General features: G+C 54.5%; 2 protein-coding genes across 7 annotated transcripts; one reads left to right on the top strand and one right to left on the bottom strand.

Annotated features, from left to right (window-relative positions):
* Positions 1-940: 940 nt before the first annotated feature.
* Positions 941-5,688, bottom strand: SLC25A51 (solute carrier family 25 member 51). Of its 5 annotated transcripts, XM_068420141.1 has the most exons (4): positions 5,584-5,688; positions 5,026-5,227; positions 4,467-4,634; positions 941-3,573 (listed from the first exon to the last, which is right to left on the bottom strand). In XM_068420141.1, exons 3-4 carry the CDS (start codon positions 4,494-4,496, stop codon positions 2,659-2,661), a joined length of 945 nt encoding a protein of 314 aa, XP_068276242.1. In that variant the 5' UTR covers positions 4,497-4,634; positions 5,026-5,227; positions 5,584-5,688; the 3' UTR covers positions 941-2,658. The 5 variants fall into 5 exon arrangements, with proteins under 5 accessions (XP_068276242.1, XP_068276244.1, XP_068276243.1 ...); XM_068420143.1 differs by lacking the exon at positions 4,467-4,634; XM_068420142.1 differs by lacking the exon at positions 5,584-5,688 and having other exon boundaries at positions 5,026-5,324.
* Positions 5,689-5,857: 169 nt separating this feature from the next.
* On the top strand, positions 5,858-23,270 carry FBXO10 (F-box protein 10). Of its 2 annotated transcripts, none has more exons than XM_068420166.1 (11): positions 5,858-5,920; positions 9,097-9,687; positions 10,811-11,644; positions 13,408-13,557; positions 14,099-14,235; positions 16,140-16,210; positions 16,753-16,905; positions 17,686-17,961; positions 18,706-19,016; positions 21,121-21,302; positions 22,951-23,270. In XM_068420166.1, the coding sequence occupies exons 2-11, from the start codon at positions 9,103-9,105 to the stop codon at positions 23,114-23,116; spliced, it is 2,865 nt and encodes a 954-aa protein (XP_068276267.1). In that variant the 5' UTR covers positions 5,858-5,920; positions 9,097-9,102; the 3' UTR covers positions 23,117-23,270. The 2 variants fall into 2 exon arrangements, with proteins under 2 accessions (XP_068276267.1, XP_068276268.1); XM_068420167.1 differs by having other exon boundaries at positions 9,097-9,448; positions 10,815-11,644.
* The last annotated feature ends 1,420 nt before the right edge of the window (positions 23,271-24,690 follow it).

Here is a 24,690-nt window from a genome sequence, read left to right on the forward strand (position 1 = left end):
AGTTCCAACCCCCTGCCACGGGCAGGGACACCTTCCACCAGACCAGGTTGCTCCCAGCCCCATCCAACCTGGCCTTGAACACTGCCAGGGAGGGGGCAGCCACAGCTGCTCTGGGCAACCTGGGCCAGTGTCTCACCACCCTCACAGCAAAGAATTTCTTCCTAATAGCTAAATCTCCCCTCTTTCAGTCTGAAACCGTTAACCCTTGGCCTATCACTACATGTCCTTTAGCTGGAAATGATTGTTGTAGCACACCAAGAAGAGCAACCAGGGCACCAGCAATCCTTTTTAAAACTCTGCCTTCGAGGTTGGTCAAACCTTGCTATGAGTCCCAGCTGCATGTTTTTAGGGAAGGGAGCAACTGAGGCCTGGCCCCTCTGGCTGTTCAGGCAATGTCCTGGTTTAGTTCCCCCCGTGTTTGTACCAATGCAGTGATGAGACAAGGCAACAAAAGATTAAGGATCCCACTCCTGAGCTGTCCCATGGAGAAGGGTGCTAACCCATCAGGGAAGAGGATAACCAAGGCCACTTCTAACACACTTCCTCCCTCACACTACCTGCAGTAACCCTGTCCTGCACACAAGACAACATACAGCAACGCTGCTAGCTGGGCTTGAAGATCTCCTCTTCCCTGATGCTAATAGTATCACTTCTATTCTTAAATTGCAACTGCATTAAGTACAGAGTTGAGGCAGCCTGGTTAGAGCCAGGCAGCTTGTTAAGGCTGCAAACAGTCTTGAAACTCGCCGGAGCAGAGCTGTTTTCATGTTAGTTGAAGCATCACAACGCCTTCTGTGCTCTCTTCCCAGACTGGAAACACATCTCAGTAACTTGTGTAGAACTCACTGGACCCCTCTCTTCACTGATTACGGGGATCTGCTTACCCCCAGTGCTTCACGTTTCCCAACATCAGAGAAGTACATAAGATCTTCCACGGAGAAACAGGATGCAAATTTTTTTTATTCCATCAAGGAGTGATTACAAAACACAGTACACTGGTAAAAATCAGATTTTTTCCAGTAACAAACATTCAGTAAACATTTTACTTAAATGCAGATAATCACAACATTTGGATACAAGAATACTCACTTGTGCCTAGCCATTTTTGACTGTGAAGCTAAGGACTGTACTATGATAATAACACACTGATTAGAATCAGTTTAGCAAATGGAATTCTCAAATTAAAATAATAGCCACTCCAAAACTTATGAAAAGACCAATTCAGATCAGTTTCTGAAAGCTTTCTTGCCCCCTCATCAGCCAAAATAATTTGTTTTGTATATATAGTTTCATAAAATGAAGTTCCCTAAGAGAATCAAATGCTTTTTGTTAAGACCCTTATCTGGTTTATGGCTATGCTGCTTTTCTGGCCCTTTCTCTAAGGCCTGAAGGCTTCTCTCTCTCAACCCCCAAGTCTGTAAGACACACAATCCTTCATTTTCCTCTAAGTCTTTTTCAGTACTCACCTACAAAAGTCCTTAAACACGTCTCCAAATGCTACACACTCTCCTACCTACCTGCTTCTAAGGCCATCTTTGGCTGTCTCTGCTACACTTACAGACCTCCACCGAAGTGGGTAACACCCAGAAACCTCATCTTGTCCGTGCTGCTCTACCATTCTCTTACAGAACTGGTCAGAGTACCCATCAAGCAGGCCCAACTCCAAGTGTCGGCTACAAATATCTTGTTGTGATCCACTATTCCACAGCCCAAATGAAACAGAAGTAATTTGCAAAAGACAAGATGCCTCAGTAGAAAAATGCTGTATTTGTGCACTACCCTCACAGCTGCGGTAAGCTGAACTATTTAATGAGGATTATGGAAAGAATCATCTTCTTTCTGGCACCACAGCTGTAAGCAACAGAAAAAGCAGCAATGCAAAAAAAAAAATAAAAAATAAATCCAACAAAACTTTACAAGTAGAAGGTTTTTTTAACAAGGAAGGACACTTTAAAGCTTTAGTACATTTGCCATTTTGTTCCTTCCGCTTATCCCTTTTCCACACGAAGGCACACATGTACACACACGGACACAGAGATCCCCCTTTCAGCGGGAGTCAGCTTACACTGAAGTCAAACATCCAGAAATGTTCATCTTAAAGCCACGCATCGAAACAGCTGGCAGAAGAGTTTGCGTAGGCTGAGCTTAAGCTTGAAGTTCTAAACTTCACTCATCCTCATCTGGATCTGTCCTTTCACCTTTATATCATCAGGAGTACTTAGGACCCTAAAACATTTGGAAATGCAGTTCTTAAATCAAGATTTTGAAGATTATCAGGCAAGGGAATCAATTTTCATCAGCCCCTCCTTGATTTTCACGTTCTACAATGTGGAGAGCGGAGCACATTCCATCACGGAGCGTTAAGAAATTCTGGGAGTGATACAGAATAAGCAGCTGGACTAATATAGGTCTTTTTTTTTTTTAAAAAAAACCCCTTGTATTTGTCTAGTAGCTCCATTATGGGTAAACTCACCTGCCAGCAAATAAATAGTTTAAAGTTAATCTTAATTGCACCAAGGTTTAGATGCATCACCATTCACTCCATAAATATTGAAGGCCAACACTAATTGCCTTTCACACTATGCAGGCACTGTTCCCTGGGAGTAAGTGACACCACGTGTGCTAATACCCAAATGAACAGCTGGAAGATAGTGGTTTTCACAACAGCTTCAGCAAGAATTCATAGGTTGCATTGATGATGCCCCAGGACAGGAGAGAACGATGGTAATTCAGATGGGCTCCTCTGAAAAGGTGGATCAGTTTTCTATCACGTTCCAGCCAGATCTTCACAAAAACTTTTGGGAAGGACTGAAATTCACCACCAATCTGAGCTTGCATTCGAGTTTTTACAACATTCACCGGGAAAAACAAGAACCCCAGCATGGCACCCAACAGCCCTCCACAGATAAAGTCATTGATCAAATGAGTGCTGGAAGAAGTTGCTTCAGGCAGACACTGTTTGATGGGTCCCCGTAGGCCAAAGAAGAGTGCGTTACTGGGTCCATTTCGGAGCAGAATAGGCACCAATCCCCGATAATATTCTCTCATCCCATAGACTTTCAGTACCTTGAAAGCCTGGTAAGTGTTTGTAAATTTATCGTGGTGTTTGTAGTCCTGAAGCAAAGTCTGAACTCGCTCGAAAGGTGTAAGGACAGCTTCTGTGGTCCCCGCGAGCACTGCTGCCATGCTGCGAGTGAGAAGTTCAGGAGCACTCGTGTGGCTGTGGAGCAGGGAGGAGAAATCTTCGTACAAGCCGAACATCAGCGCCAGCGTCGTCGTTTTCTGCATCAACGGCGGAAGGATGCCACGGTAGAGGTTTCGAATTCCATCCTTCTGCAGCTGATGCACTGCGTCCTTCGTCTTCAAACCGTACAACTGCTGCCGAAAGAGGACCTTCTGGATGGGGAAAGTGACTGCTATATTGGTGAAGGCTGCACAGTAGCCACAAAGATAATGTTTACCAGAGGTAGCCGTTACGTCATTGCTCAGACACTCCTCTGAAGTCGTTGGGGCAGAACCTTCTGAATCCATCATACTGGTTTTCTTACCGTAGTATATCTCAGTTCTCCTTCCCTACGTCAAAAGAAGAAAAGAACGAACGTGAGCAGAGCTGCAGGTGACACTGCAGATTTTTTCACACTAGTGGATCATTCAAGCAACACCTGGTATCTCACACCCGAGGGAAGCCCGTGAAGTTGGAAGGAGAAAAGCAGCAAATGCCAGATCTGACAGACGTTGCATTGTTTTCTACTCAAGTCAGTGCCGGGTCCTACACTTGGGCCACAACAACCCCATACACTTCAAGAGAGATGTTGAGGTGTTGGAGCGAGTGCACAGGAGGGTGACCAAGCTGGTGAAGGGTCTGGAGGGTCTGACCTACGAGGAACAGCTGAGGGAGCTGGGGGTGTTTAGCCTGGAGAAGAGGAGGCTCCGAGGTGACCTTAGTGCAGTCTACAACTACCTGAAGGGAGGTTGTAGTGAAGTGGGAGTTGGCCTCTTCTCCCAGGCAACTAGCGATAGGACAAGAGGACACAGCCTCAAGCTTCGCCAGGGGAGGTTCAGGTTGGACATTAGGAAGCATTTCTTCTCAGCAAGGGTCATTAGCCATTGGAAGGGGCTGCCCAGGGAGGTGGTGGAGTCACCATCTCTGGAGGGGTTTAAGAAAAGCCTGGACGTGGCACTTAGTGCCCTGGTCTAGTTGACATGGTGGTGTCAGGGCAATGGTTGGACTTGATGATCCCAGAGGGCTCTTCCAACCTGAATGATTCTGTAATATTCTGTAACACAGGCACTAAAGCACAGCAGCTACTTGGTTAGAATTTAGCATAAAACACTTCTCAAAAAAAGCGTAGAAGTTTTGTGTCAATGGCATTGCCTATACACCCACCCCCCTGAGGCTTCTGCAACGTTCCACTGACACACACAAGTTCCCCTCAACCCAGAAAGCGATTTCAGAGTGCTCTGACCAAGGGGGCACACGCAATCCTTTCTGCCATCACGTTCCCTCCTCCAAGGTCAGGTGCCTGCCACTGTCACCATCTCGTGGTACGCACACCTAGTGCTTCTACAGAAGGATTTCAACCCATTCACCTGCCTGAACAACCGCGGCCTTCAACATGCTGGCGTGCGACCCACTAGGGCAGGAAAACACAAGGGAAAGAATAAAGGAAGGGATGTTTGTTATCTGATATTGCATTATATCTCAGAGATCGCAGTGTTTCTCGTCATCCTGACTCCCGTGGAACGAGGGTGCTGCCCAGCCCAGCCACAATTTAAGACTACTCTGGGAGCTGAACGCTCGCTCAACCATCAAATCAAAGCAACACTCCAAACTCACACTCTTTTGTCATCAACTATGAGAAATATTCACCACGACAAACCCACCAAATCCTGCAGACACGCTGCCGCATCCGTTAACGCCGCTTTACGGATTCATCCGTGTCTCCAGCGGATCACCCACCGCTGTCACGCACACCGATCACCGACCCGGGGCCCGCCAGCCCGCGGGAAGCACCGAGCGCTTACCGGAGCACGCTTCCAGGCTCACCGCAACCTCGGCCCGGGCGGGGCCTCCCGCGGTGCAGCTGCCCGGGCCAACCCGCCGCTCCGCTCCCGCCGAGACCTCACTGCTCCCGGCGGCGATGACTGGGCCGCCCGGCCGCGGCGCCGCTGTGCCGGGGACTCTCGGGAGCGATCGCAACCCCTCCGGGACTCGGCATCAGGCGACCTGAAAGCAAACGGGCGGGCAGGGGTCAGGAGCGCGGCAAAGGCGCAACCGGGGAGGCCGCGCCGGGACGGCAGGAGGCAACACCCGCCCCCCCCCCGCGCGGGCGGCGCGGCGGACAGCAGCGCGGGGCGCTCCGGGCCGGGGCCCCGCTCCCCGCCGGCCTTCGGCGCCAGCGGGCCGCGCTCAAGGTCAGGCCGGCAGCGGAGCGCGGGGCGGCGGTCCGCTCCCGGCGGAACCGCCCGCGCCCGCCCCGGCGCGCCTGCGCGGCCCCGCGCCGCGCCAAGTCGGGCCGGGCCGGGCCCCGCCGAGCCAAGCCGGGCAGGGGGGCGGGGGGGGGGCCGCGCTTCGGGACTCACCTGCTGCCGCTGCCATAGCGGCGGCGGGGCGGGAGGCGACCGGAACCCTCCGCCGACAGCCCGGCCCCGCGGCCTCCGCCGTGCGCGCGCCGGCGAGTGACGCAACCGCGCCGCCGGACGCACGGCGTGACGCTGGCAGGGGGCAGGACGGAGGACACCGGCGCCCCCCCGTCACGTGATGCGGGAAAGGGGCGCGGCGGCACCGCCCCCCCGCCTCAGCCAACCAGCGAGCGGCGCGGGGCGCCACGCCCCCCCTATAGCCCCGCCCCCCGGCGTGCCGCCCCGGCCCGGCGCGGGGCGCGGCGGGTCCCGCTGCGGCGGGTGGAGCGGGGCGGAGGTGAGCGCCGGGTGGGGGCGGCGAGGCGGGCCGGGCAGGGCAGGGCAGGCTGCGGCGGGGGGTCCCGAGCGGCGGCGGCGCGGGCCGTCCCGGTTTCCCCTTTCTCCAGCTGCCCGCAGTGCCCCGGGTTTGTGCCGACCCCGCGGCCTCGCTCATAGGGACGCGAGAAGCTGCTCCAGGAGCAGGTCCGTCGTCTCGGAGGGGTGGTCCCGAGCAGAGGAGCGCGGGCGTTTTCCCACGGCAGGGGAGCACCGGGGTGATCCCCCGCCGCCTGCGGGCACTGAGGCTCGTGGGGACCGGGGCACTCGGTCCCCAGTGGCTGCGAGGCTGGTGTGGAGCCATCAGCGAGGCCTCGGTGTCCTTTGAGAAAGGCAGCACCCTCTGGGATCGAGCTGGGCTTGATGTCGGTATCGCCTCTCGCTCGGGAGGCGCTGGAAGATGGAGCGCGCAGTTTTATTGTTGTTTTTTTGTTGTTGTTGTTGTGGGGTTTGATTAATTTTAGTAGTTTGGTAGCGAATAACAACGGCTCATTTTTATTGTAGTGTTTGTATTGCTACCACAAAGTTTAATGGTAAGGCTTTAGCCCGTAACGATAAGCCTGCAAAAGGGAGAGGAACAGCAAAGAGAAAATGCTGAGCTGTTTTCTTGCTTGAAAGGGTGTGAGGCTAAGTCTTCCCCCCCAAGTTCTCCTCCAAACTCTCCCTCTCCCAGTGTCTGGTTTCCACAGCATCGCAGTGCCCACGCTGGAGAGTCTCAGAGCTGCCGAGTCATGAGGGACACGGCCCTGCTTTCACCAAACCTCCCTTCCCCGCAGGCTGCGTGGGATCTGCGTCTCTTCCAGCGAAGCTGAAGCGTGGCATCCCCCACTGGGTACCCAGGCGTTGTGCTTCGGTGGGAGTGCTGGTGGATAGTGGAGCTCCCCGTTTTGCACTGTTGTTTGTTCTGGATGTGATAATAACACCTGTACTCTCAAACACCAAGTGGTAAAGTTAGTGAACTGCCTCCCCGTTTAGGGAAGCTCCTTGTGCGGTGCTTTGTGGAGACGGGTGGGAGGTCGCCAGGCACGCGGGGTATCGGCAGGCTTGCCGGCCGCTGCGTCCCAGCGTGGGAAGAGGAGGCTGAAGTCCTGCAATCAGGAGAGACATCGTGCCATCGGCAGCCACCGTTCCTCAGAGAGGGACATGGGGAATGACGCTGGGCAGGTGGTGGGATGAGCTGGAGCAGAGCGGCATGGTCTTGCCCGCCCTCAGCAGCAGCGGCCTCGTGCCAGGGTGGGGTCAGGGGTCCGTTACGAGCCGTGCCCGCTTTGCTGGCGGTGTTTTGCCAGCAGTCACAAATGCTTTCATCTTCTCGATCCCTCTTCTGCTTGGAGGGTTCCCCCTTGCTCCCAGGGCCTTGCTTTGTGCCGCCAGCTCCAAACGGCTCTGAGGAGGCAGAGGCAGGGGCTGGGACCCTCCGCCGGCCCCTCGAAGAGGCCCGTGTGCTGCTGAGCAGTTGCCCTTGGCTCTGCCAAGAGAGGTGCTCTCGTGGTGATACCAGAAGGTTTACTAAAAGCAAGCCCCAAAGCAGGCCCTAAGAGGCCTGCTCTGTGTAACCCTTAGACAGAATCAACTTTACTTTCAGCAATTTTCCTTCCAGCTCTAACAACGGGACGTTCTGAAGCTCACGGCATGTTTTGAAGACAGGGTCTGCTTCTGGGACTGACAACACTTACAGTCGTCACTGACTCTTGCTTGCGCTTAGTCTTAGAGAATCCAAGGGGTAAATCCCTCACTAATTACAAAGAAGGGCCAGAGATAAACAAGACTGTGAACAACATCTCTGCAGTGTCCTAACCGACTTGATTCACAGCTCTGGCACCAGGAGCAGAGATGGATCCTGTAGGAACCAGAACAGGATCTTCTCTTGGAATAGGTTTCTTGGAATAGGTGGGCTTTACTCGGAATTGTATGAATATTCATTTTTCTACAATGTATATAACGAGTGTGCTTTTGTCCCTGGGGGTGCATGCCAGGAGGAGAGATCCCCCATGCACCCAGCGCTGCAATGAACCCATGTCGGCTTTCTAAACTGTCACTGGGGTCAGAGAGTTTTCTTGGGTACCATTTTCTGGTAACACTGGGAAGCTTTGGCCTCACCTTCACCCGGCGGTCTCCATGCAGCTGCTGGGGTGACTGGTGAGACGGGCTGGGGACCAGCTGTCTGCCCAGGTCTGATAGAGGGTGGCGGGGGGAAACCGCGGCAGGGCACTCAGCAATGCCACGGCCTGCCGGGGGCAGACGAATGTGCTCGTTTGTTGCACGGCCTTTGGGCCTGTTATGACCTGGTCGCAGCTAGTTCATAAATCCCTTGGGGTAAATTAAGGTGAAACGACACCAAATAACTGGTATGGAATTAAGAACAATTTATTAATACAGGGAAAGTGGCATGGTCGTAAGTGTGTTGGGTTTCTAAAGGCACTGAGAAAAGAGAGAAAAGGAAAAGGGAGAAGGGAGAGAGTATAGAGAATATGAGAGAGAGGAAAAGATTGATCACCACCCTTGGATCCAGCGATGTAAGCTGTCTGTAGAGTTGCTCCTCTGATAAATCGCTCGCAGGATGGGTCCTTGGGGCGGGGAGGGGGGTGGGAGCCCACCAGCATTCCAAGCAGAGGTTCTAAATACTTCAGGTCATCTGCATGTGAGATAGGAGAGGGTGGTAACACCCCTCTTGTCTCCCCCCTCCGCTCGCTTCCCATGCTAATCGGGACGCCTGCGCTTTGTAGTCTTAGATTGTTCTCAAAATGAGTCGGTGGTCCCCCAAGGGGTGTCTGGTGGTTGTGATCCCCCCTAGTTGTGGTGTCCGCTGTATGACCCCGCTCTGCACAAGCGTGGTTGATGCCTTGCAAAGTTGTTGCATATGTAGGCTGGCCCCAAGGGAAAGGTACCATCCGGCCTCCACAGAACTTACCTCTTCCTCCAGTCAGAGTTGTAAATCACAACAATTAAGGCACATCAAAGGTATTGTTCTGTTCCCAAGGCCCTTATCTCTTGCCAGACTTGCAGACCTTTGTGGCACCCATCCCCTCCTCCAGCCAGTTGTCAGACAAGTTGTTTAAGGCACACAAACTGTTGTCACACCCCCGTGCCCCACGAGCTCTCGGGGCTCCCCGCTGACGCTGTGTTCGTCCCTTGCAGGTGCTGATGGAGGTCGGCGGCCTGCCTGTGGAGCTGTGGCAGCTCATCTTATCCTACCTGCACCTCCCTGACCTGGGCCGCTGCAGCTCGGTCTGCAGGGCCTGGCGCGAGCTCGTCCTCAGCCTGGACAGAACGCACTGGCGGCAGCTCTGCCTGGGCTGCCTCGAGCACAGACACCCCAACTGGCCCAACCAGCCCGGCGTGGAGCCACGCTCCTGGAGAGAGGCCTTCAAACAGCACTACCTGGCCTCCAAAACCTGGACCAAAAACACACAGGACCTGGACTCCTCCAACTGCCTCTCCCTCTTCCGGAGGAGGAAGGGCCAGCGCCGGCTCTGCGTCGGCACGGGGGGTGAGTTCGGTAGCCTCCGGGCCGCCCTGGCCGCCGCTAGCCCCTACGACCGCCTCGTGCTGCTGCCTGGCCTGCACGAGGAGCAGGGCGAGGTGCTGCTGAAGGTGCCCGTGGAGCTTGTGGGGCAGGGCAGGCTGGGGGACGCGGTGCTGATGGCCAGCATCGACCAGCACTGCCCCACCGCCCGCCTCTGCAACGTGGTCCTTATGCCTGCTCGCTTCACCTCGCTGCTCTACAAGGTGAGGCCTGGTGGGGATGGTGAGGCCACCAAGGTGTCACGACCGAGGTGGGTCTCCAGTCTGGTGGGTCTGGAGAGCGTGACCGAGGGTTTGTGGGACTCCCCAACGCACGGGGGCTCGGGGGATTTGTCCTCTGAATGTCTCTACTTCATTACAGATCACCACAAATGCCACACAAATCATAGAATCAGAGAATCACAGAATTGTTTTGGTTGGGAAGGACCTTTAAGATCATCAAGTCCAATCGTTAACCCAACACTGCCAAGCCCACCACTAACCCATGGCCCTCAGCACCACATCTACTCATCTTTTAAATCCCTCCAGGGATGGTGGTGCCACCACTGCCCTGGGCAGCCTGTGCCAGTGCTTGACAACCCTTTTGGTGAAGAAGTTTTTCCTGATCTCCAATCTAAACCTCCCCTGGTGCAACTTGAGGCCGTTTCCTCTCATCCTATCACTTGTTACTTGGGAGAAGAGACCAACCTCTGCCGCTAGCAAGCCTGCCTTTGATTAATAAAGCAAATATATATATATCAGGCTATTGCACATTACTATCAGCAATCAATAATGCAGTATCAATAGTATGGCAGCATCAGTAATAGAAACAATCAATCGCATAGCAACAACCAATATTATAGCAACCACCAATAACAGCAACAAACAAACAGATATATAATCAAATTACAATTAAGCAATAATTGAATGGTTAACGAAACACTGATTTAAATTATATTTAAATGATAATTTAGACGGCAGTCAAACACTCTACTTACTACTCTTCCAACCCAAACCATTCCATGATCTTGGCACATCTAGGCCCCGTCTGCTCCTGTGCATGACTGCTGGGCCTTGCTGAGGCTGCAAAGCTGTGTCTGGGCAGGGAAGTTAAGGAAACATTGCCAGCAGGGAAGAAAGTCAGTAGGTGTCACTTGTTGCAAGATACTTGCTGCCTCGGCTTGCAGTGCTGCATCTGTGCCTGTGTGAGCTTTTTTGCGTCTGTGACACCTGAATGCATATTGCGTTTGTGAGCGTGAGCTTGTTTCCTGTGGAAGGGCTTCATGGCACGTCCAGGACTGCTTTTTCTTGCTTTGTGCAACGATCTCACCTTGTGTTTACTCTCTAGACAGCCTCGGGCTACGTCCAGTTCGACAACTGCAGCTTTGAGAGCGGACAGCTGCAGATCCACGCGCCAGGGACGTGCCAGGTGAAGTTCTGCACCTTCAGCCAGTCCAGCATCCACCTCCGCAGCGTGGGCCTCTCCGTCCTGGAGAACTGTGAGTTCACTGGCAGTGAGAACGCCTCTGTAACTGTGGAGGGCTGCCCGAGTTCTGACCATAACTGGGCCTGCAAGCACTTGGCCAGGCTGGCCAAGTCTTGCACAGCGTCCGCGCGGGAGCCTGAGCCAGCCGGCTGCCCCGTAGCCAAGCAGGACGGCTGCAGGGAATCGCTGCTGGGGCCAGTGAGAACGTGCGAGATTGTCATAGGGGAAGAACGAAGCAGCTTCCTTTCTGCTGCGGGTGCTCAGGCCCTGCTTGGCTCAGCCCAGGAGGACACTGAATCCAGAGAGAACCTGCGGGCAGCGAAGGAGGAGGAGTACCCAGCCCTCGAGTCAAACTCCAGTGACAGTGATGTACGCAGCGACGACGAAGAGGATGCTCACGCTGCGTACAAACTGCCCGGCCAGGCCCACAGTCACACGCTTACCCACAGCAGGCTTGAAAGCAACAGGCTGCACGCTGTTCAGAGGGACCTTAAGATCAAGTCTCTGCAGCAGGAGCTGCAGCAGGACAAGGAGGCCCAGTCTTTGGCCAACTCTCTGCAAGGCTGCATCATCCGACAGTGCCTTTTCAGGGACGGGAAGGGAGGAATATTCATTTATTCACGAGGGCAAGCAAAACTGGAAGGAAATATCTTCAGGGATCTGACCTACGCAGTGCGCTGTATACAAAACAGTAAGGTGCTGTGAAGACTGCTGTGAGCCCTCTTCCCTCTCCCTCCTGCTCCACCAGCTCCTTTCCTATCAATAGCTTGGGCTAACCAGCCCAAACGAAAGGCAGGTCACCTGCAGCTGCCTGCTTTCTGCATGCAGTAATGTCGTGATTGCAATTGGAGGCGTTACCTTAGCGGCATGTCGGGGTCGTGTAGTCAGGCCCGCTCTACCTGTACATTAAGCTCTCACCCTGTAAAAGTGCCCCTGGTTATCACCACCTTTGCTGCTCCCAGCACAGCCCATACCACAAACACAAGGACTTGGGGCTGCGGTGTCAACTCCTGGTCTTGCCCCTCGCCATGGCCAGTCCTGGCTGCTTCAGGAGAGCCTGCAGGGGTGGGTCGCTGCCGCAGGCGGAGGTGGGGTGTAAGGAGGGATTTTGGCCAGGGACGCGTGCTGGAGGCTGAACTGAGGTTTTCCCTCAGCACAGCATCATCTAACCCTGCGGCTGCCCAGAGCTCTCCACTTGTGTCCCTGTGCTCATCTTCAGGCAGGATGGTGGCGGCGAGGGCTGGGGGGAGAATCACGCTACCAAAATCCCCAGTGCTGGTGGTGTCAGGGGGGCTCAGGAGGCTCCTCTCCAGCCACCTGCCCAGAGCGAGACCATCCCCACCATTTGGTTGGGGCAGACCAGGATTTGGGCCCGTTTTTCAGTCTGTTGCTTTAAAAGGCTGCAAATAAAAGTTTTGTGCAGGGAGAGGAAGGGGAATGTTTTTCCACCCGGTTCTGGGAAAGGGCTTTGCTGCGATGGTGCCAGCTCCCCATCTGCAGTCCCCACAGGACTGTTGCCTGTGCCCTGCAGAAACACTTTGCTTCTTGGCCGTGGAGGACGGCTTCTTTCTTTCCGAGGGGTACCCATGCCAGAGGCGCCTTCCCAAAGGCCACCCCACGGACGCAGAGCGGTGGCAGGAGGGGGCAGAGGCACCTCTCACAGCTCTACTCAGCTGCTCAGCCCCTGTGAGCTGCTCGGGGGCTGTTTTCACAAAGGCAGGCCCAGCACTTTGGACTGCATGCTGGTTTTATTTCCCTCAGGTTGCTTCCAGTTCGCTCAGCAGCCTGGTTTTAACTGGTAGCAAATGGGAGGGAGATGAGGCCAGCCCAGCTGCTGCTCTCGGTGAGAATTTGCTCAGCTAGGAATTAACACAGAGGCTCTTGTCAAGAGGTGGGTGTCAGAGCATCAGACAAGGGGAAACAGTGGAATGCTCGGCTGTGAGACGGGGGTAAGGTGCCAGCATGACAGAGCTGGCAAGGGCTCAGTGTCCTTGCACAGGCAGGACCCTCCGGTGCAGGGCAAGCCTGGACCAGGGTCTGGTGGGTGTGTGAGACCCATCTGGAGTGGGTGCCTGCGCTTCTTGCCTCCTGTGGCTCCCTCCCTGGGCAGCCAGGCGTGACTGGTGAAGACAGGCGGCTGTCAAGCCCTGCTGAGCTCCACGTTCAGTCGACAGATTGAATGAAGCACCTTCCTGGGATGAGCAAATAAAAGGAAGTATAATTTAATTACCTTCTGATCTATGTTACTCATTGAAGTGGGATATGTAAAGGCCATTTGTAGATTGTTTCTTAGCACTCGTAAGACATGGGTTTAAGACATGATTTTGTTTGGCTGGAAAATACTAAAGATTAGTGCTGCCTAAATATTTAACTACTTATTTGCTTAGAGGAAACTGGGTTATTATGAGTGCATAATTCCTCATCCCTCTAACTACAGGTGGTTCTCCTCTTCCCTGCAGGTTATCATGCTGAGGAATGACATCCACCATTGCAAAGCATCAGGGATATTCCTGCGCCTGTCGGCAGGAGGCCTGATTGCAGACAACAACATCCATTCGAACTGTGAGGCTGGAGTGGACATTCGTAAGGGAGCCAACCCCCTTGTCCTGGTACGTACCCCTCCGAGCTGTTTCTGTTGATGAATTAGACTACAGCTAACCCCAAGGGTTAGTGCTGCCTGATGGTACACGAATGGCCTCCTGCTCTGTTTGATGGTGTCTTAAAATTGCTGTGTGTAGAGGGGAGGGGAGGGGGATGTTCCCCCATCAAATAAACACCCCTGTGTAGTGAGTGAATTTGTGCAAGCGAGGTAGTAAATCGGAACTGTGGCTGCGAGATACCAGCCTGGGACAACTGTCCTGCTTAGAGGGTCCTGCTGCACTCCTGTCCTCACAGGAGATGCTGGCCCCTGTTGTGGAGAGAAGCAGCTGTGTGGCTGTTGGCAGCGGTCATTCAGGCTGTGCAAAGTGCCTTGACTGTTTAAGAGTGATTCTTTGCAGCTGGATTAATTACCCTTCTGCCCTTTTCCCCCAGCAGGGTTGGGCGCCGTTGCTTCTCTCTGTGGTTGCTGTCTCCTCTTGCTTACTTTTATGAGTGACCTTCCTTCCTTTTGCTTTTGCTCTCTCTACATGTGCAAAAATAAAACTCTAGTGCAATAAGATACACAGTGGCCTTCGCTCGGGCATCGTCGTCGTCGGCAACGGGAAAGGCATCATCCGTAGCAATCAGATCTATGGGAATAAAGAAGCTGGCATTTATATTCTGTATAATGGGAACCCTGCTGTGAGGTATGTTAGCTGGCACTGACCTCTTTCTCTCTTCCTTGGTGTCTTTCTCTCCCACTGTGCACACTTTTTATTCTCTTTTTTCCTGTCCCCACCATAGAGCAGAGATAGGACCACAGTGCGCTAGTGACTTTCTGTGACTTCCCTCTCTCTGCTTGCTGCACCCAGGTCTTTGCCAAGTGCCAGACCTGAGGTTTCCCCCTGGATCTGAGGAGGGCAGAGGCAGTGTTCAAGATGAACAACTCGAACGTGTCAGGGTGCTTTTTGTGGGAAAGGGAGTAACGGACCTTGGAACTCCAGTCATTGTTACTCCAATTCACCTTTCTGCTTTAAACACCTGGAGCTCCTGACTTGTGTGTGTTTAATACCATTCGGTCTAGGTGTTGGTATTGGTGTCTGGCAGGCTTTCTTCAGGTGGATGCCATCAGCTCTGCCTGGTGGTATCAACTGGTAGCAATGAACCCAGAAATGAGATCGCAGCTGGAGCACAGTATTGGCTGCAGATGTGAGGGGCATCTTGTCTGTACTGCCACCCCTTCCTGCCTCTCGCCGTGCCTGTGGGTGATAAGGGACAGGCGTGTGACTACCACAGTGCTGTAGAGCAGGGTGGGCCGCAAAGGGAAGAAAATGGTTGCCCTGGATCAGCATCATAGCTAGGATGTGAGGATTCGTGCTGGAAGTGTTGATAATTAACAGTGCTTCAGCCTCAAGTCCTGCTCTCCTAATGAAAGTGACTTCTTGCAGGTTCATGATCTGTGTGCAGAGCTGGTGAGGTTTAGAGATGGAGAGATTCACTAGATATCCTTCACTCTGTACTGCCCTGCAACATCGTTTGTGACTGTGACACCCAGCTTGCACCTCGTGACTGATGTGTGACCGTCCGTGCTTGCTGGCATGAAGGAGGTGATGGGGAGGCAGGGCTGGCAGAAGGTTTTGGTAGGAGTATGTCCTTTGCTGGGTGCCTTTTCCAAAGCTGGAAACAGAATAATGTTTTGCCCATCCCCGAGAGCTGCAAGCCCAGCTCCATCCCCTGTCACTGCCTGCAGCTGCCTGGCTGGGGGACAGGTTTTGGTGGGGTCTGACCTACGAGGAACGGCTGAGGGAGCTGGGGGTGTTTAGCCTGGAGAAGAGGAGGCTCAGAGGTGACCTTTAGTGCAGTCTACAACTACCTGAAGGGAGGTTGTAGTGAAGTGGGAGTTGGCCTCTTCTCCCAGGCAACCAGCGATAGGACAAGAGGACACAGCCTCAAGCTTCACCAGGGGAGGTTCAGGTTGGACATCAGGAAGAATTTCTTTACAGAAAGGGTTATTAGACATTGGAATGGGCTGCCGAGGGAGGTGGTGGAGTCACCATCTCTGGAGGGGTTTAAGACAAGCCTGGACATGGCACTTAGTGCCATGGTCTGGTTGCCATGGTGGTGTCAGGGCAATGGTTGGACTCGATGATCCCTGAGGGCTCTTCCAACCTCATTGATCCTGTGATCCTGTGAGTGCTGTCCCGCTCTGAACCTCGGCAGCAAGCCCGAGTTTGGGGTCACATAGTGCAGGAGGAGCTGGTGGTGGGCTCAGGGCTCCTGGGCTCCGTTCCTCCTGACAGGCGGTAGGTGGGAGCCCAGGGGACAGCGGGTGATGCCTCTGCTCCGGCATCGCAGGGCCCGTGCGTGCTCTCCAGGCCGTCGTTCCCAGTCTCCCTGGGACGGTTCAGGTGTCCGTAGCTCTGCCCTGCTTCGCCTGTCCCTTCCCCGCTGTGCTCCCCTCTCGCTGCCCTTCACCCTGCGGCTGCCCCGTGCCCGGCTCTCACTGCCGGGCTGTACCCAGCCTGTGCAGAGACCTGCTGTGCTGGCATCGGTGTAAACCACGAGCAGCCAACACTGCTGCTGGTAACGCTCTTTTCCTCTCCTACCTCAGTGGGAACCGTATTTTCCAGGGACTGGCTGCTGGAATAGCGGTGAATGAGAACGGGAGAGGCCACATCACAGGTATGGGAATGAGAATGGTGCTGTTGTGCCCAGACCATCTCTCTCTTTAAGCTCTGTTTGTTTGATTTCAAAATGTATCTTGTTACGGTTCTTCGGTGACTTTAGGTGCAATAATCCCCTGGTTTGCGTTTCCTAGTTGACATTTCTTGCCCTTGATGGAGGAAGTATATCTTTCTGTAGCGTGTCCTCCAAGTTATTGTTCCCTTCGTCTCTGGCCCAGCTGGGACATGGAACTGTGCTCCAGAGCATTTTTTCCCTCCTGTGCCATCCAGTTTATAAGCTAAAGGTGTCAATGACATTTTCCTGCTGTCACAGTGGTTTTCCACTCTGCCCTACACCTCGGAGGACAGGGAGGTGGTGGTTACTGGAACTGCTAATGACCGGTGTCCAGCTTTGCTGGGGGAACTGGAAGCCCCTGAGGCTTGTGCTCCCCAAGCAATGGGAGCTTTGTGGTGGGGCCAGCACTCAGCTTGCCAAGTCTCCGTGCTCTTCTGTGGGCAGGAGGCTCGTGTGGTCACCTCGTCCTCCCTGCCTGGCCCTAGGGAACGTCATCTGCGAGAACCAGTGGGGTGGGGCGGACATCCGCCACGGGGGTGACCCCGTCCTCAGGAACAACCTCATCTCCTGCGGCTACTCGGACGGCGTGGTGGTGGGCGAGCGCGGGAAGGGCCTCATCGAAGGGAACGCCATCTACGGTAGGAAGCAAGCTCGGGTGGAGGACGATCCCCACCTTCTCTCCTGTCCCCCCATCCTCTTGGGCATGCCAGGCTGTCCCCTACTTCCAGTGCGCTCTGGAGCTGCGGTGGGTGCCCTGGAGGGGATGGTGGTGGGTGCCCTGGAGGGGGCTGCGGTGGGTGCCCTGGAGGGGGCTGCGGTGGGTGCCCTGGAGGGGGCTGTGGTGGGTGCCAAGGAGGGGATGGTGGTGGGTGCCCAGGAGGGAGCTGTGGTGGATGCCCAGGAGGGGATGGTGGTGGGTGCCAAGTAGGGGGCTGTGGTGGGTGCCCAGGAGGGGATGGTGGTGGGTGCCAAGGAGGGAGCTGCGGTGGGTGCCCAGGAGGGGGCTTCCAGCACTGTGGCTGCCTCTCTGCGGTGAAGCCGCCTGCCCATGGAGCTGGTGGACAGGGCTGTGCCTGGCCATCCCGCAGACCCCCAGGGCAGTGAGGGTTTACCTCCTGCTTGCCTGAGATAAACCAGGGGACCTGAGCTGGGGTCAGAGCATGGTCAGTGCCAGGAGAGGGTGGAGGTGGGGAAACGTGGGCACTGAGCTCATGGGCTTGAGTCGTCGCAGCAGGACCACGTCAGCGCCAAAGGATGGCTGTGAGCCCCTGGCATGCAGGGTGGCATTCATGTGTGCTCAAAGAGTAGGGTCACCTCTGTCCCACCTGCACCACACATGGACTACCAGCCGCCTCGGGGCAGGGCCAGGGTCCTCCAAGCACTGCTGAGTTGGTGGGCTATGCCGCCCCACGCTGCAGGCAACAAGGGCTGCGGCGTGTGGATGATGTCCTCCAGCCTCCCGCACCTCATCAACAACCAGATCAGCCACAACAGCATCTACGGGGTAGCGGTGTTCTGCCGCAAGGACAATGCTGGTGACTTCCCCCCTGGCCAGGGGGCCAGCGAGAGCTTCCAGGAGGAGAGGGATGGTGCTGGCGGGGAGAACGACCCTGACAGCGAGGAGGAGTACCCGGCTGCCCGGCGTCCCATCAGTGTGGCACTGGTGGAGTTGAACAGCATCAACCACAATGGAGGTGAGCTTGGGGCCCGGGGCTCTTCCCGGGCTCCAGAAGGGGTGGACGTGCAGAACGGTGTGTTGTCCTGGCCCACCAGCGCTGGGGTCTGCCACAGTCTTCCTCAGCTGCCATCAGGCCAGGAGCAACCTGGAGAAACGGTGGGCCGAGACCTGACTGTGGTGGGTTTTTGTCCTTAAGGATGATGAAGGGACTGGAACACCTGCCTTAGGAGGAAAGGTTGAGAGACCTGGGGCTTTTTAGTCTGGAGAAGAGAAGACTGAGAGGGGATCTGATTAATGTGTATAAATAGATGAGGGCTGGGTGTCAAGAGGAAAGGGGCAACCTCTTTTCACTTGTGCCCTGCGATAGGACAAGGGGCAATGGATGCAAGCTAGAACACAGGAAGGTCAACCTCAACATGAGGAAGAACTTCTTTACTGTAAGGGTGACAGAGCACTGGAACAGGCTCCCCAGAGAGGTTGTGGAGTCTCCTTCTCTGGAGACTTTCAAGCCCCGTGTGGATGTGCTCCTGTGTGACCTGCCCTAGATCGGTCCTGCTCTGGCAGGTGGTTGGACTCGATGATCTCCAGAGGTCCCTTCCAACCCCTGATATTCTAGGATTCTATGATTAAGCTCCCAACCAGAAAGTCATATTGTGACACAAGAAACTGAGGAGCTTTGAGAAATAACAGAAATCCGTTGGTGTTCGTCACGGCTGATGCCGCGATCTCCTAAGCGATAGCTCTTCTTCCTGGTCGGCAGCTGCCGGGTTGCACGTCAAGAGCAGCGAAGCGCTCAACGTCGTCGCCAACGTGATCCAGGCCAACGGCGCGGGCGGCGTGGCGGTGGCGCAGAGCAGCCGGCTGACGCGCATCGCCAAAAACCGCATCGCCCGCAACGGCCGCGGCGGAGTGCTGGTGGAGGCCGAGTGCCAGGTGGAGCTGCGCGGCAACGGCATCTACGAGAACAGCAGCCATGGCGTCGTCTCCAAGGGAGAGGGCGTCATCGCGGAGAACGACATCGTCGGCAACCGCAGGTGCGGCCTTCGGCTGCTCCGGGCAGCGGACATGAAGGTGGGTCTTGCGGAGAGCTGGCGGGGCACCGACTCGTGCGTCCCCCAGAGCCTGCTGCTGCTGCTGCCCTCCCTCCCCGGGCGAGGGGGAGCCAGCAGGCCCCCGGCTGGCAAGCAGGACAGGAGGGACTGCATCTGGGCAAGAACAACCCCATGTACCAGTACAAGTTGGGGACAGACCTGTTGGAGAGCAGCGCAGGGGAAAGGGACCTGGGGGTCCTAGTGGACAACAGGATGACCATGAGCCAGCAGTGTGCCCTTGTGGCCAAGAAGGCCAGTGGCATCCTGGGGTGGATTAGAAGGGGTGTGGTCAGCAGGTCGAGAGAGGTTCTCCTCCCCCTCTACTCTGCCCTGGTGAGGCCACATCTGGAATATTGTGTCCAGTTCTGGGCCCCTCAGTTCAAGAAGGACAGGGAACTGCTAGAGAGAGTCCAGCGCAGAGCCACGAAGATGATTGAGGGAGTGGAACATCTCCCTTATGAGGAGAGGCTGAGGGAGCTGGGTCTCTTTAGCTTGGAGAAGAGGAGACTGAGGGGTGACCTCGTTAATGTTTATAAATATGTAAAGGGCAAGTGTCAAGAGGATGGAGCCAGGCTCTTCTCAGTGACATCCCTTGACAGGACAAGGGGCAATGGGTGCAAGCTGGAACACAGGAGGTTCCACATAAATATGAGGAAAAACTTCTTTATGGTGAGGGTGACCGAACACTGGCACAGGCTGCCCAGAGAGGTTGTGGAGTCTCCTTCTCTGGAGACATTCAAAACCCGCCTGGACGCGTTCCTGTGTGATATGGTCTGGGTAATCCTGCTCCGTCAGGGGGATTGGACTAGATGATCTTTCGAGGTCCCTTCCAATCCCAACATTCTGTGATTCTGTGACTGCCCTGGCATTGCGAGCAGGAGGAGCGGACAATCAGGATCGCGTCCTCCACCCTGTGATTGGAGGGGGTGTAATTTCCAGGCGACGTTACAAATGTCTCCAGCTGATTGAGGGAAGTTGTCACCCATCTCCTTTGCCATCGGGAGGCTGCATCTGAAATGTTGTGTCCAGTTTGAGACCTTAAGGTCAAGAGGGAGGTGGAGAAAAGGGAGAGGGTCCAGTGCAGAGCTACCAGGATGGGCAAGTGCCAGGACACAGGACTGATGAGACGAGGCAGAGGGAGCTGGGCTTGGTTAGTCTGGCAAAGAGGAGGCCAAGGGGGAGCTAACAGCAGCCCACAGCTGCCTACGTGGCAGTCAGAGCCCAGCCCTTCTCAGCAGTGCCAGGCAGTACAAGGCTCAAGAGCACAAGTTGTGGTGGTTCCTGAACCATGGGAGGTCCACATGCGAGACTGGGGGTCTCTTGCCTTGGAGAGTGGTGCAGCCCTGGGACAGGTCGCAGAGGTGTGGGGTCACCATCCTTGGAGGTGAAGGACGAAGCCAGGGCTGCCCTGATCTGGTGCTGTAGACAGTCCTGCTCCAGAGCTCCCTTCCACCAGCGCTCCTTAACTCCAGGTTTTTCATGGGCAGTCACTGGGCATAGGCTGGGGGGAAGTTGGCAGAAATTGAGGGAAGATGTAGGTGGGAATTAAGTAAGCATTTGTTTTTAATAGGGCCAGCAGTGCAAAACTAGAGTGCACTGCTCAGAAGAACGTGACATTTCCATCCCTAGTGGGTTTGAAGTGTGTCACGTCCTAACATCTATCAAGAGAGGTTTAGAAGTGCTCTGTAGGGCCCAGGGGGAGGAGGTGAGGTCTCCCCTAGCCTCAGCATTGCTGGGTCCATGCTTATTATTGCCCTGGAGGGCAAGGAGCAGCGGCAGGTTCATGTTCAGCAGCATCTGTGCTTGTGTTTCACCACGGGGTTGGTTACCAGCTGCAGTGAAACATGTGGCATCTGGCATTGACAGCAAGTGAGCTGCCATCTGGGGCCACCACTAACGTGTGGAAGGCTTTGGGAGGGCTTGTGTGTGCATGGCTACGGCACATCCAGCCTGAACTCTTGGTATGCTCCCAAACTGTCAGGGAGCCTGCGGGAGAGCTTTGGGATTTGGCTTTGTGTTGATGGAAAAGCCCTATGAACAATGTCCTTCTGCTGGGGCCATCCTGTCTAAAGCTTATTTTGCAGGTGACCAAGAACAGGATCCAGTCCTTTCGTGACTATGGGATTGCTGTCTTTGATGAAGCCAAAGGCCTGGTTCAGGAAAACCTCATCTTCCAAGGGAGATCCAAGAAATCCATTTTGCGACCGATGTCAGACGCAGAGGATTGCATCATCCAAAACAACGTGCTGCTCACCTTCAGGAAAAGGTGAGGCCCCTGGCACCATGGGGTGCAGTGCGAGCTTGGAGGGCTCTGCTTTGCAGCTCCTCCTCCCAGCTTCCCACGCCTGCTGACCCACGGCACCAACTCCACGTGCATGGAGAACCGTTGCTGGTGAGGACTGCAGGTCAAGCAGAGCAAAGAGGTTCCTCATGGGATACCTCTAAAGCCAAGTGAGGGGCTTGGGTTATTCCTTGACACGCCAGTGTGGGCCTTCACGATGTCTGTGAGCACAGGGATGTTAGCGGAAAATGGTACCCAAGAAAACTCTCTGACCCCAATGACAGTTTAGAAAGCTGACATGGGTTCATTGCAGCACTGGGTGCACGGGGGATCTCTTCTCCTGGCATGCACCCCCAGGGACAAAAGCACACTCGTTATATACATTGTAGAAAAATGAATATTCATACAATTCCGAGTGAAGCCCGCCTATTCCAAGAAACCTATTCCAAGAGAAGATCCTGTTCTGGTTCCTACAGGATTCACCTCTACTCCTGCAGCCAGAGCTGTGAATCAAGTCGGTTAGGACAGTGCAGAGATGTTGTTCACAGCCTTGTTTATCTCTGGCCCTTCTTTGTAATTAGTGAGGGATTTACCCCTTGGATTCTCTAAGACTAAGCGCAAGCAAGAGTCAGCGACGACTATAAGTGTTGTCAGTCCCAGCAGCAGACCTTGTCTTCAAAACATGCCGTGAGCTTCAGAACATCCCGTTGTTAGAGCTGGAAGGAAAATTGCTGAAAGTAAAGTTGATTCTGTCTAAGGGTTACACAGAGCAGGCCTCTTAGGGCCTGCTTTGGGGCTTGCTTTTACTAAACCATGATTTAGTTACCCTGGTCTTTGTGCCAGCGTGGCAATGTGTCTTCTGGTGGTCTTTGGAGGTACTGCTGTAGCTGCAGACCTCTAACGGGTGTTGCAAAGCTCTCCTTAGCTGCTGTCACCCAGATCTCAGTGACTCTCATCATCATAGGCTTTGTTCAAAACAGGCCACTCTAGACCAGGACTCTGCAGCAGATGCCTCAGGAGGGAAAGCTGGAGCCCCATCACTCATACAAGGGCTGGATATTCAGTGGATTGTTCTTTTTAGCTAGAAATTTGACCTTGACTCTTCTCTCTGGGTCACAAATCTTGGTCCAGGGTGTGGGAAGAGGACACACTGGAAGACTTGCATTACTGGAGGACGGTTAGGCCATGGGGTCTCCCAGGCTGATGATGGTCTCACCTGGTCCTGCAGACGCCCATAGCATGGAAGGCAAGTGCACTAGGGAGGACTCAGCACCTCCTCCAGTGTCCTTAGCCCCAGTATTCCTCCATTAGGTTTTCAAATCTGGGCCCCTTTAAGCAATTCTTGGGAGGTCCCAGCACTGACTCTCCCTCTGCAGGCTCTTGCCCCATCACTTGGAGGTGTTGACTGTGAAATCACAGAAATCAGTTTTTGCAGTAAAGCGATATGTTTTGTCTCAATTTTCCAACCATTTCTGTGGTTTTGGAACAAGTGTCATGTGTTGTGCCGCTTGCCAGCACTGCTCTGCCCCTTTCCTCCTCAAGGGTGAACCTCAGGGGAGCGTTTCTAAGGCTGCTCTGGAAGCACCGTTCCACCCTGCTCACGGCCACGCCGGGGCTGTCTCTCCTTTTCCAGGTTTGATGTGGAGTGCATGCTGATCGACCCCCCTGCACGGCCTCACATCGAAGGAGGTGACCCGGGCTCCTGTGTGGTGGCTGGTGGCCAGAGGGTTTCCAGCATAACTACCAGGGTGGATGGGGGCTGCCACAACCACGGGAGCATCTTCTGCACCGTTCTTTGACCAAGGAGGAGGTTTCTTCAGCGGTCTCTCTGCCTGCCTGTTCTCCAGAGCGGCTGCTGGGAAGCTCTCACAGCTCAGGGACAGGGAACCCCGTTGGACTGTACTCCGTTTTTCAAGAAGGATTTTGCAACTAAATAAAAAATCGCTGGGAAAACAGCTGTGAACTTCTTCCTCTTTGCCCACTGAGATCACTGCTGGGGTAATTTACACGCAACCAGTTCCTTAGATGAAATATGCTCCTGGCGGGACCACTGGTGCACCTGGCCGGGCCTCCCCTCCCCAGACAAACCTCTGTCCCCGTGGGGCCTGCAGCATTATTTATTTGGGAATCACTTGTTTTGAAGCTGCTTTGTCAGTGACCAGACCAGCATGTGTCCTTGGCCACCTGTTTATTTACACACAATGTGCTGCTTTGTATCCCCTTTTCCCATGTTCTCCCCAAACCATGTCGTTGCCCGCGTTTCCCCACATTTGGTTCCTCCCCAGGCATCCTGTAATACACCTTGTCGTATTACAGGAATCATAATGCCGTAATACAGCTGGTCGCTGTTCCCTGGGCAGCGTGGGAGGAGACGTGCACAGCACAAGGAGAGCCAAGCATGGGGTGGTGTCTTGAGAGAAGCGTGGCTGAGCTGAAGTAGACCTAGAGAAATGGGAAGATGAGACCCACTGGGGCATTGCAGGGCAGTCCCTGCAATGTGGTGGTGCTACTCGGGAGAAGATAGATAAACTTTGGGGAAGGAAAGCTTGTAGCTCCTAGCTGAGACCACCCTCCAGGTGATAACAGAGTTGGTTTGCTTGACAGATGGTCCTGGAGGAAACAGCCTCAAGTTACACCAGGGAAGGTTCAGGCTGGATCTTAGGAAGAATTTCTTCTCTGAAAGAGTCATTAGACATTGGAAGGGGCTGCCCAGGGAGGTGGTGGAGTCACCATCTCTGGAGGTGTTCAAAAAACGTCTAGATGTGGCGCTTCAGGACATGGTTTAGCAGGCATGGTAGCATTGGGTCGATGGTTGGACTTGATGATCTTTTAGGTCTTTTCCAACCTTAACAATTCTATGATTGTAAGTGGTAGAAGCTGGCAGTGGTAGTGGGGGAGATGCCAATACACAATATGGCTGTACGAGCCACTTGGTAATCAGCAGGAGAGGAACGAATGCACAGGATGGTGTGTGGGAAGGATGGGAGAACCCAAATTCATGCTGCAGGGCAGGAACCTGAAGCCCCAGACTCAGTGTAGCTGTCTCTGCAGTACTGCCTGCCTCGTGCACAAAGGCACGAATCCACAGCCTTGACTGGGGGGGGACAGACATGACCTTGGGGAGCCTTTAGAGATGGTAGAACTGGGAGAGGAACGGTGGGCTGTACGTGAGTCAGAACAGAGCCACGCTGCTGGCACACAGAGAGAGAGGGATCCTGGTAGTGTGTTTAACCTGGGAGGTGCCAGAAGCTTGGCATGCCTGCAGAAGCACCTGGAAATGTTCAGTGCTGCTCTAAAAATGCCTGTAGGGAAATAAATAGCACCATTGCAATAGATGTGGAGGCTCAGACTGCTCACAGCGGTGGTTACTGGT

This window comes from Nyctibius grandis, chromosome 30 (genome assembly GCF_013368605.1).
Source record: "Nyctibius grandis isolate bNycGra1 chromosome 30, bNycGra1.pri, whole genome shotgun sequence".
Taxonomy (NCBI): Eukaryota; Metazoa; Chordata; class Aves; order Nyctibiiformes; family Nyctibiidae; genus Nyctibius; species Nyctibius grandis.

Excerpts from the sequence above, each read along its gene's own strand:
- SLC25A51 (XM_068420141.1), bottom strand. The coding sequence starts at position 4,496 with ATGGCAGAAAGGATTGCGTGTGCCCCCTTG. Across the intron at positions 3,574-4,466 it reads GGATTGCGTGTGCCCCCTTG|GGAAGGAGAACTGAGATATA; the intron begins GTCAGAGCACTC and ends CTTTTGACGTAG.
- FBXO10 (XM_068420166.1), top strand. The coding sequence starts at position 9,103 with ATGGAGGTCGGCGGCCTGCCTGTGGAGCTGTGGCAGCTCATCTTATCC. Across the intron at positions 13,558-14,098 it reads GAGCCAACCCCCTTGTCCTG|TGCAATAAGATACACAGTGG; the intron begins GTACGTACCCCT and ends ATAAAACTCTAG. Across the intron at positions 21,303-22,950 it reads CTGCTCACCTTCAGGAAAAG|GTTTGATGTGGAGTGCATGC; the intron begins GTGAGGCCCCTG and ends CTCCTTTTCCAG.